General features: G+C 38.8%; 2 protein-coding genes across 3 annotated transcripts in view; both read left to right on the forward strand.

The window, feature by feature from the left end:
- LOC109391430 (armadillo repeat-containing protein 2-like) overlaps positions 1-4,855 on the forward strand; it is a 6,926-nt gene extending 2,071 nt beyond the window's left edge. Inside the window, exons 2-3 of the mRNA XM_019658995.1 lie at positions 4,380-4,640; positions 4,768-4,855. Coding sequence (XP_019514540.1) covers positions 4,380-4,640; positions 4,768-4,822 — 316 coding nt within the window. The 3' untranslated portion in view covers positions 4,823-4,855. The remainder of the gene's footprint in view (positions 1-4,379; positions 4,641-4,767) is intronic.
- Positions 4,856-5,110: 255 nt separating this feature from the next.
- The window catches only part of LOC109391427 (armadillo repeat-containing protein 2-like), a 118,432-nt gene continuing 111,805 nt past the window's right edge, over positions 5,111-11,737 (forward strand). For both annotated transcript variants that reach the window (XR_002125802.1, XM_019658982.1), the window contains exon 1: positions 5,111-5,183. The gene's annotated coding sequence lies outside the window, so the exon portion shown is untranslated. The remainder of the gene's footprint in view (positions 5,184-11,737) is intronic.

Below are 11,737 nucleotides of genomic sequence, written 5' to 3' on the forward strand. Positions count from 1 at the left end.
TGCAGTCCCACCAGCAGTGCACCAGGGTTCCCTTTTCCCCACAGCCTCGCCAGCATTTGTTGTTTGTTGATTTATTGATGATAGCCATTCTGACCGGTAACCACTGCCTCTTTAGATACTCATATTAACACAAAAGTAATTCAAAATCATGGTAAGGGTTTTGAGTATTTCATTTGCAGGGAAAAGAGTATGGAGATGGCCAGCCTTTCACCTGTCCCAAACATCTTGATAATGCAGTGTTGCATTTAACAAGAATGTTCTGGTTCAGGTGATTATTAGCAGCAAAAGTGAAGACAGGTCTTCATAATTAGGTATACACTTATAAACGATGACTCAGAACTTTTCCCCCAACCAATAAAAAATATTGTGTATAAAATGGTCTCAGTTTCAAATTTCCTACTGCAATGGTGTTCATCTGCTAGAGGTCCTGTGGACAACAAACTCAGGACAGTGATGCAAGACAGAACTCAGCTGCTTTTTTCTTTCCCTCCAAAGTCTCCTTCTCTTGTTTTCTTTTAAAAGGTCCCCTTGCTCTCCGACCCCCTAGGTTTGCATACCCAGTGTCACCTCTGCCCCCTTCCTGTCTTCTTAGGTGCCAAATCTTATTGGTTCTCCTGCTCTTGGGCTTCTCACTGGTTCTCATCTCTCTTTTTACCTGTATTTCACTTTCATTCCTAGTATATCTCGGGCTTTCAGTACCTCATCCACTGATCACAACATTTACTGAGTTTTACTCCATGCCTCGTGTCTCAAAGTGAAGGCAAGAGAGGAAAAGGGGGCTACATTTGATCTCATCTGACCACATGACCTCAAGAATCAGATGTCATTTGAAATGAAGTCCTATATGCTTCCCTAATCCACTGTAATGAATGTCTCCAATTAAAGAAGCTACACAACCTTCATTTGGACATTTCCTAGCTCAGATCTGTATTTGAAAATGGAGTCTAGTGATTATGCAAGAGTTGACCTTCAGCTGTGCCTCACATGGAGAACTGGGGCCCAGAGTCTAGTGGGGCAAAACCTGGTGCACAGGCATGTCTAACACAGTGGGAGGGTATACTGACAGAGACTGACTGGGGGCATTGTGAAGTACAGGGGACAGCCACCTAGCTGAGGCTGGAAGGGTGGGAGAGGCATATCCAGGAAGGCTTTCATGAGGACCTGGAAGAGTTAGCTGGACCATTATATAATACAAGAACTGCCTGATTTTGTCCTTTGTAGTCTTTGCCCTCCTTTCCATCCTGCCCATCCCTGTCAGATCACACCTTTCCCCAAAATCTTTTTAATTTTCTCATCAATTTTTATTTAATTTCTTGGCCTGACATTCAGTTCTCTCTCTGGCCCAACTCCAGTCTTCATTTCCAGAGCTCCTTGTCCAGCACGCATCCCGTATATTTTGGACACTCTGTCTTGGCTCACTCATTGACTTTGCTAGAAATTCATTCTCTCCTCCAGCCCCAATAGCAGCCAGTTGCTCAAATTCAGCCCAATTTTCCAGATCCCAGCTCAAGCATCACCTCCTCTAGGAAGTCCACTTGTTGACATCTCCCAATCATAAATCCCTTCCTCTTTTGTAATTACATGGTAGTTTATTTTGTTTAATTGCCTCCATCAGTTTCTACCTTGCATTAAAATTATTTGGGTACAAGCAGGGCTGATACTCAGCTGGCCCGTCCAGTTGTGAAAATACTGGTATGTCTCTATATTGGTGTGTAAATAGCTGCAGCCCTAAGGCCTCTGAGTGCCTCACCTCCCACCACCCCATCTAGCGGATAATGGTTTGAGTATCATCTCTGGGCATATGTCATAGAATTTGTTTTGTTATTGCTTTAAGGCTGTCTATTTCACAGAATTGTTGTGGCGATTAATTGAGATGATGTACGTACTCACGAATACTTAACACAGTGCTTGGTATCAAAGTAAATGTTTAACCAGCATTAGTGGCCCTGCTTGCCTGAAAGTGAAGACAGAGTTTATTTCTTCCTGTGTTCCCCGAGGTTCAACTTTGCACATAGGAAATACTTAATCAATTCCAGCTGAATGGATTTGTTCCAGTTATGAGGAGAATTTTTGTAAAGTTAAAATATCTGTGATACTGTTGTGTAATGGTTCAGATATACGTACTTTATTATAAATAGACAAGCTTTCCAACTCTGAGTGATTGTTTTATAAGTTGGCAAAAACTATCTGTAATGAGAATTTGTAATTTAACAAATATAAAGAAAAAATCCTCCCACTCCCCAAAAAAGAAAAACCACTTCCAACTCAGTTCACTTGTATTATTGAACATTTCCATTTTCATTTAGTTAATAATATATTAATATAATAACAGATTAACTGCATATCTTACACTATTAAAACAGTTTCTCACAAATAACTGTTAAAGTGAAATTTGCAAGGAAGAGAGGAAAGTGGAGAGAGAATGTTGTGTGGAATTTATGGTCAAAATTTACAGAAAGATTTTTAAGCCCATTATTTACATTGTTAACACCAGTATTTGATCAGTCTAAATTCCTGTATGTCCAAATAATTTACAGAATTCCTAGAGTTGGGTCTGAGTAAATGTTCCTGCTTCATTCTTCTGTGAAAGAGTATGGTTTTCAATGCAAAGTAAAATGCAGCCAGGAAGAACGTTAGTCAGGAATGATGGCCCATTATTACCCATCCCAAGCCCTTTCTCTCATTTTTATTAGGTTTGCCTCATCACTTTTGGACTTTGCTGGACTTATTAGTGCCCTGTGGGGCTGAGAGAGTTAGTTGCAAACCTAATTTGGGTTCTGGAAAAAATCTTATTCATTGTACTGAAGCTTCTCTCACTAAGTGGTATAATTTCTTACTGCAATGGGCCTTTTAAAAACAAACCAACCTGTCATGGCCAATTAGGTTAGATATTGTGGGACTAAATTTATATTATTCATCTGAAAATAATATCTGTATAAAATACTTTATATATATTTTAGTAATTAGCATTGAATATTTTTTAATAAAGAACCAATCACATCATATTAGAAGTAAAATGTACCACATCTGCCATAGCTTTTGTTAGTTGTTTTAGTGTACATATTAATTCTGGAGACCTTACTTAAATTCAAACTCTTACATAAAAAATTCCTAGAGTAGTATTGCTGTTCTAGTAAATTTTTACTGTTTTACCTCAACACCTGGTCTTTCCATATGAAAGGAATGGCATATTGTTTATAGTTTTCATCACACTCTTTTCTTCAAAAACTCTTACGGTGGGGCCTGGGTAGAATTAAATGTTCTTGTTGTCAGTTGTTATGTAACACCTTAATATTGTAGAATCATGATATAGTAAATTTCCTTTTATTTGTCTGAGAAGTCACCTGTTGATTCTATTCATGGAAATAGAGTTTTTTAGTTTCCTTGGGCATGTCACAATTTTTTTTTCTTTTTTGCAGAAGTTATTGTAAAATTGGGCAGCTGAAATATAAGAATAATTTCCAGACTTTTGTCTCCCTAGAGATATAACATTTTCAGGGGTTAGAGTTTTTTTTTCCTTAATGAACACCTAATACTATATACTATAAACTTAATTAGAATCAAGTTTTAAAATCTTGACTATTCTAAAGTTTAGAGCTGTCAGCGGTGTCTTGCCAAGTGAACCAGGCCCCCTGGAACATACCCACATTTAAGAAGGATCTGCATTTTCATGGCCCTTGAGTATGATTTTAACTCTTTCGCTGAGGGGGGTAGCCTGAGCAAGGATCATTTGATATTGATATTTGGTATTTATTCATCTAGGATACTATCACAAATTGAAGATGATTTGAATCAATTCATTCAAATATATTATGGGCAAATGTAGAGCTGAACCTTTCTCTGAGTTTACAAATTACATTTATAAAAGCAAATACAGTTTGGAAATAGGCCCCATCTGTCTAAATTTAACCTTATACTAGCATTTTGTGTGCAGGGCAGTAGAAAAGAAAAGAAAACTTCAGTTAAAAATTTTAATGGAACCGCGCCCCCCCACACACACACACACCACCACCACCCTGCAGTTTTTTGTATTTTTTATTGACTGGAGAATATAAGATCGTTTTCTCCTAGTCCGTCTTCTTTTATGACTTGTCCTCTTTCTCTTCAGGTTTAGCTTTCATTCTCAGCCTCTTCCCTGTGCATCATTTGCCTCAATCACATGTATTCATAACTGTGCACATCAGCCTATATCTTTGAAGGCTCTTCTCCCATCCTAGTCTTCTGACTGTAACTGCCTGGTAGATTTTTAATTAAAATTGTTCATCATTATTTCAAATCTAATATAGAGGAATGATTTCAGCATATATGGGTGGGTTTAAGCACTCCTTTTCTAAACTACTGGATGACAATAATTGATACTTTGTACCATATATTTGCAGGGCGTGGTGTCTACCTGAAGAACATTTTACAGTAAAAGGAAAGATGCTGTCTCCAAATGATGAAAAGTTAGAAACGCTGGATCGGTTTTATCGACCATCAATGGCCAGGCCCAAGACCAGTGCAGAAATCATAAGTGAAGCCCGAAATGCACTGAGAACAGTTAGGACCCAGAGACCCTTTACGCCACGGGAGGACCAAAGGAAACTATTCGGACCTGCATCTTCAAGGACTCCGGAAAACAGACCCCCTTCCTCCTTCAGGTAGATTACATTTCTCCTGCCTGTACAGATACGTAAGCCACCAGATGACATTCTCCCTTAACTCTAGTTAAGGATAGTTGCTTTTCTAACTTTGACTTCTGCTAATTATACCTCTTATCTGTTCAAGATTCCTGAAGATAGTTCCAGACCTTGGGTCCAAGAAGTTGGTTTGCAGTGGTTAATAGTGGTTGTCACACCAACTTTATAAAGTGATATGAACAAAGTTTTAAAAAATAAAAATCACTACATTCATTTCTTTTCATTATTCAATACTTTTAATCCTAAAAACAATGAAATGACTTATTAATAAAATGTCTTAAGTTTTAAATGTCTTAATTTTTTTTTAATTACGTTTCTCAAGGCTTTTGCATTGAATGCTTTTGCCTTGGACTAGAGTTAACTCACATATACTAGAAATAAAAGAAATGATTCTTTACAAAGTAATGCTTATGTTCCGTCTCCTGTGCTAGCCTCCATGCGTCCAGTTTTGAGTCATCTGATCCCAGGCCCATCTCTGGTGCACGTCTCAGCCCACTAGAGCTTGTGAGTACTTGATCATAGCATGAGAGCTGTGAAATGGAATTAGTCAAAAATATTTGGAATCAGCACTAATATAAGCTAAGGAAATGGTTACATAGACCCAAATGTACTAATAATTTAATATGAAAGCAAATTCTTTTATACTTTTTCAAATATAATGGTTAGTGTGTAATGAAACATTTTTATTATTTACCTATAGTTTAATAATAATTTTAGAAATATAGAGTAACCTGGCAAAAAAACATTAAAAAATTTTTTGTAAGAGTCACGTATATATATTACTTTATTTCTTTTAATATTTGTATATCATACAAATAAATACATGTACATAAAGTTTCAAAGATTTGCTACAAAAACAACTCCAACAGTCTCCTGTCCCATTATTCTTCATTCTCATTTCTCCAGAGGTGCTTACTTGAAACTCATTTGGCACATTCTTTTGGTATTTACATCCAAATTCCTAAATAACACAGTGTCTTGCTGCTCTATGATTTATGAGCTCTAGGAATTATCTAATGACTTCCTGCTATGGAAGTTGAAGATTTAACTCTTGTCTGTTCTTCCATGCCTCCTAACAACACATTCACCCTTTCTGTCTCCACTGTGACACCCAATATATTAATAGCTATTTCATCATTTCGGTTACATCCCTTTTCTCGGACTATGATTATAGATACACTGTTTACAGCTGAACCTTGAACTAATGATGATTACTTCTCTTTCCCTGCACCACTTTTTGTTTTTCCTGGCATTAATAATTGCCTTGCTTTTTTAGTTTTGTATTATTATAACACTATTTCAACCTCAAACTCTTCCCTAGTGGTCCAGATCTCCTTCATATATTCAGGCAGATGAGGTGTTCTGTTGATTCATCTCTTTGGAGAACTTCCCACACTCCCTCCTGGACCACTTGCCCTAGGCATCTATCATAGAGCCTGCTCCCTTCTCTCCTGCTGGCTTCCCGGTTTCCTGTATCCCAAGTTTTTCTCTTTTTTGATTTACTCTTGTTGTGGTGGAGTACTCCCTCCAATAATTTCTTGAGAAAGGGTGTATAGGAAGTAAATTATTTGAGACCTCGATTGCTGTTTTCTCTCTCTAGAATTTTGAAGGATTTTTCTTTGTTCCTGGTGTCCTGAAATTCCATGATAATGGGCCTTTGTACTTGTCCATTTCATCCACCATGCTGGGCACTTTCAATCTCATGCTCTTCAACTCTGGGAAATACCTTGAATTATTTTGCTGTGTCTTCCCCCTTTTTTTGTTCTGTTTGTTCTTTCTTGAATGTATTATTTGGATGTGGGATCCAAGCAGAACTGGCACTCTAATTTTCTTACTTTTTCTTTTCTGTTTCTCATCTTTTTTTTAGAAGAAATGTTATTCTCTAATCCTTTTATTGAATTCTTTTCTTTTCTGCTATCATATTTTTAATTTCCAAAAGCTTTTACCCCTTCTAAATTATCTTTTTTTAATATACAGTATCCTGTTCTTGTTTTAGGATTATAGCATCTTATCTGTGTATATTAATAATAGTTTTGATTTTTTTTTTTAAGATTTTTATTGGGGAATTGGGGGATGGGAACAGACAAGTTGCTGTCCTTTTGTTCTTCAGTCTAGTTGTGGAGGACGTTGCTTCACTGGCCCAAGTTGGCACCATCATTGCACTCTTCCCGGGCGAGGCAGATCAGCTGCCGGCTTCTGGACGGCCGCTCACTGCGGCTGCTGGCCGCTCACGCTGGCTGCTGGCTACACATGGTAGCCTATGGCAACCCACTGCAGCAGTGGCTGCAGCCCACGCCGTCACTGGCGACTCACGGCAGCCAGCTCCAGGTTGACATGTTGTTCAGCATCTTAGCTGTGGAGGGCAGTGTCACTGGCCCTCATATGTCGGATCCGAACTGGGGCCCTCTGGCGTGCAAGCCAGCTCTTAACCAACGCGCCACTCGGCTGACCCATAGTTTTGATTTTTTAATTTCTTTTTCTTCCTTTAAAATCTGCAGTGTGTGTGTGTGTGTGTGTGTGTGTGTGTGTGTATGCGTGTGTGTGTTAACAGAAATTTATTTTCTCACAGTTCTAAAGGTTAGAGATCAAGGTGGCAGCTGGATTGATTCCTCCTAAGGCCTTTCTGCTTGGCTTGTAGAAGGTCATCTTTCCTCCATGTCTTTCACATGGTCTTTCCTCTGTGTCTTGTTGCATTTTTTTGTTTGTTTGGGTCTCTGGTTTTCATATCAGAGATTCTCCTCTGATAGCTCATGCTGCTTGTCTGGCTGCCCTTATTTGACGGTGGAAGCATGTGGAATGGATTGGTCAACCCATAAGTGATACCTACCCACGCCTACATTTAGGAGGTCTGCTGGACTATGTTGTTTGCGAAAACCCCAACGGCAGAGTAAAAGTGGGCTAAGAAATCCCCATGTTAAGTTAAATAACTCCTTAATTTTGGAATATTTTTGTTATAGTGTATTATATAAAGATCTTAAGTGGATTGTATAAAGATACTTCATTTTAAACAATAGTTGCAGTTTGGAGCTCCCAGTCAAAAAATTCTGAAAGTGACCTCATGCCGCCTGCCCTTCCACCTTTTTTCACCTTTTAATGAACACCTTGCCTCTGGTAGCCACTAAATTGACTGAGGGAGGAGCTAAGGGGAAATAAGAGTAGAAGAGGAAGGGGGATAAAGGTGACAGCTGGAGAGTAGGGGTGGAGTATCTCATAGTTAAGGGACAGACTTGCTGAAAGAATTTGTGAAGACTTAACTAATTGAATTTTAGCACTGTTTGGATCTAGGACACTTTCTCAGGCTAGTTTGCCTTTTTATACTACCTCAAGCAGGAGTCAGACAGAGAGGAGGGACCCAGAGAGCACCCCATTCCAGCTCCTACATTTAACACATCAGTGTAACTCTTTGTGCTTGCAGGCCTACCCATCTGTTTCTCCCCATATCTGGCCTGTGTTCCCCCCACACCCTCCAGCAGGCTGTGGGCTGCCTACCCAGGAATGACCTGGCCTTCAGAGAATGATGGACAAACTGATGCTCCTCATCCTGACCACTCAGGCCGTGACTGGCTTGACTGGCTCTCCAGGATTCCCATTAGCCCCTGTCATCTTAGAAGACAGGGGGAAGGTACTGCAATTTGCAGCCTTCCGTTAACATTTACATCTTCCTGCCATATAGGAATGCCTGGGTACATATTTTTCTTTCTTAGCAGCTCCCCGCCTTCCCATGACAGCTCTGAGATGTGGGGCTCTAGTGGGGTGGTAGTTATTCCTATTTTCATTCGGCTGCTCTGGTGAGCTGGTGTTCAGATTTATATACACAGGAATAGCTGCTGTCATGCTTTGCATTGTATAAAGTAGGAAAAGACGTGACCATGTGAATAAACAGGAAATTTTGCCTTTCATCATTATCATTGTCAAAGCAGAATTCTCCCTATGTCTCCTGACCTTACAAAGCTTCATGATTTAAACTCCAAGTATTTTATTAAAGTTTTTATTGACATGCAGAAAAGATACAGATCCTAAGAGTGCAGTTTGATAAATTTACACAAACTCAGCACGCTCAGGAACCAGGATTCAAAAAGGAAAAATAGACCATTACCAGCAGCACTTCAGATACTGCCTCCCCATGGCGACTACTGTTCTGACTCCTCACAGCAGAGGTTAGTTTGAGCTATTATTTTTACATTTTACAGAAGCCAAGCTCCAAGTATTTGACAAGTACAACAAAATTTAATACACATATATTTTTAGAAGAAAGGGACTTAGAAGCCCGTATGTACCTTGAGGATAGGAGAGATCCAGGGTAAAGAGAAACAATGAGATTGTCAGAGAAGCGTTTCTTCTTTCACTATTTCTGAAAGGAACGGCAACATTACAGCAGTGAGTCGCATGCTGAGAGCGACAGAGGAGCCCAAAGCACCTGTAGAGAAAATCGTGGTTATAGGAAAAGGCACATACAGTTGCCACATCCAAAGGTTATGTGCTTGGGAGACTTTTTAATATTTGCTCTCTAACTTTCAAGAGGTCTTTTAGAGTGTGTGTGTGTGTGTGTGTGCTGTTGCTTTACAAATTACATCATAACAACTTTCTGGAATGGGATGTCATGGACTCCCTCTTCTGGCCTTCGTGTACAATAGGGGAGACCCTGCTTTCCCACCCAATGATCCCCAGAAGCCATGTCAGAAGGTGATCAAGGCCCGCATGCTGGGAGGGGGTGAGGCCCGCCAGATCCCTTCCGTGTTCTAGAAATTCTGTCTTCTTTGACTTGGTTGTTCTGTGAAAATAGTCTTTCAGTCTTCCTCGGACTCTAGCAGTTTTATCAACCAGATCAAATGTTAAATTCTGACTTTCTAGTGCCCCTGATTGTACTGAACTTGCTGGTTAGTGTCATGACACAAAATGTGAGGGAGGTGAAGATCTGAACTTACTGGCATTCTCTGAATTCTAAAATGATGTGAATTGTATAAGAAAAAATTTTATTGGTTTGCTTCATAAAAGCCATTTTGTTCCATAAAGTGGAAGAACATTTTATAGAACCTGGCATGACAGAAACTGATGGCTTGTTTAGCAGTTTTCCCTAAAATATAAACATGTAGCAGTTTATATTTTAAGTAGTCCAGTGAGCTAATATGTTTAAATGGGATAAATAATTTAGTAAAGGTCAGCAGTAAAATGGAACTAATTTCTTTTTATATAAACAATGACTAATTCTGTACTAGAAAAATAATGCCTTCTATAAAGGAACAGTTAAGGGACTTTATCTTGCCATCCAGAGATAATTCAGTTATTCTCTTTTGGGAAAAATTAGCTTTGCAAAACTATATTTTCTCTTTTTATAAGATCTTTTGTATATAGTACCCCAAGCGTGTAGAACAGTTAAGGCATCTGTAAAAGAAAACATTTACTTTATCTGCGTTATGATTATTTGATAGACTTCTCGATCTTGGTTTCAGATTTAAAGTACCTGCAGAGTACAGATGTTTTGAGATAAAAAATCCTGCGATCTACGTTCAGTATTGAGATTATCCTTATGTATCTTATTTTTCATAAGTATATCTAAAGCGCTTATGTTTCTGTATTATAGTCTTAGCTTTTTTTGTTACTGTTAGCTTTGTGGCCTAAGTCACATTCTTATGAATATTTTGCAACAAATTAGGGAGACTAAAAAGTAAAGTGACTATTTGTTAAACAAATATAGCATAATTTATACACACAAATGAGTGTTGTCTCCTTCAGAATAGACCCCTCTGAATTCAAGATCTTTTCTGTAGCAAGGTTGTGTCAGAGGCTAGGGCCTTGGCTTTGAGACTTCCAAGGCTAAAAGTAACTTGGAATCAAATCTACTAAAGAGTGAGTAACTTATACAGGGAAGGGAGCTAGCATTTCTTGAGCCACCATAACTGGAATTGTAAATATGTCAATGTCGCTTTAAGCAGAGGACTACCATCTCCATTTGGTACCTGGACAAGTTCAGAGAAGGAAATGTCCTGCCTAAGTTCTTATAACTAGTACATGGATTCCACTCCAGATCAGTTTGTTCTTGAAGTCATTTACTCTTTCTCTATATTATGCTAATTATTTTATTTACTCTTTTTCTAACTGTTTAGAAGAATGTGTCTCTAAAGCCATAACTAATTTTTATGTGGTTTATGAACCAATTCCAGATGCAAATGAACAAGAGGATAGAAGAAATATTTTGAAAAATATTATCATTATTGCAATAAGCCAAGTTCTTGGAAGGAGAACTCTAACATAGATGCCAGTGTTTTATTAATGGATATGAGAAAACGTGTGTTTTTTTTTTAGCTGAGCCATCTAGCCACCTGTTGGCAGCTCAGCAGCAGCTCAGCTTGGGCCAGGAATCAAACTGGCAACCCTGTTGCTCAGAGCTCGCACTCTTGAACAAACTCTTAACCTACTGAGCCACTTGGCTGGCCCCGAGAAAATGTGTGTTTGAAATTGTGTGTCACATGTGACAGATGACCTTACCCATTTTTCCAAATTATCTGACTTGAATTTCACACTGGATTTTAAGGAAAATTTGTTGATTAACCTATTGGAGTGAGAGTCACTCATTTCACATATTAAGTAAGGGACTTTAGGAAGTCAAACTTGATTATTTTTGTTTAGAAAGATAAAAACACTTGCTGCCATAAGATTGCTCTTTCATAAACAGATAATCATGCTAACGTTGGAGGGAGGAAGTTAAGGACCACCAGGCAACGCTAAAAGTGGGTGTTTAGGCCCCTGTGAGGCTTTGGCCCCGGATCAGAGGCCACTGCCATCTGGAGGTGAGACCAGAGGGTGCTCTGGGTGGCACAGTGCTTGCTGTAGGTATTTTTAAAACTCTTGAAGAAATTGAAATTTTGCCAGTAGTGTTTATTTTCTAAGGGAATCAGCATAGAATTCTGGGAATATAGAAAATAAAATATGTTTATATCATAAATCTAAAATAACTTCTTGCTGTGAGCTCTGAGGAACAGCAGTTCGATTCCCGGCCCGAGCTGAGCTGCCACTGAGCTGCCAACCGGTGGCAGGATGGCTCAGCTATAAAAAATAAT

The sequence above is a fragment of the Hipposideros armiger genome, unplaced genomic scaffold (assembly GCF_001890085.2).
Source record: "Hipposideros armiger isolate ML-2016 unplaced genomic scaffold, ASM189008v1 scaffold_292, whole genome shotgun sequence".
In the NCBI taxonomy this organism is placed as follows: Eukaryota; Metazoa; Chordata; class Mammalia; order Chiroptera; family Hipposideridae; genus Hipposideros; species Hipposideros armiger.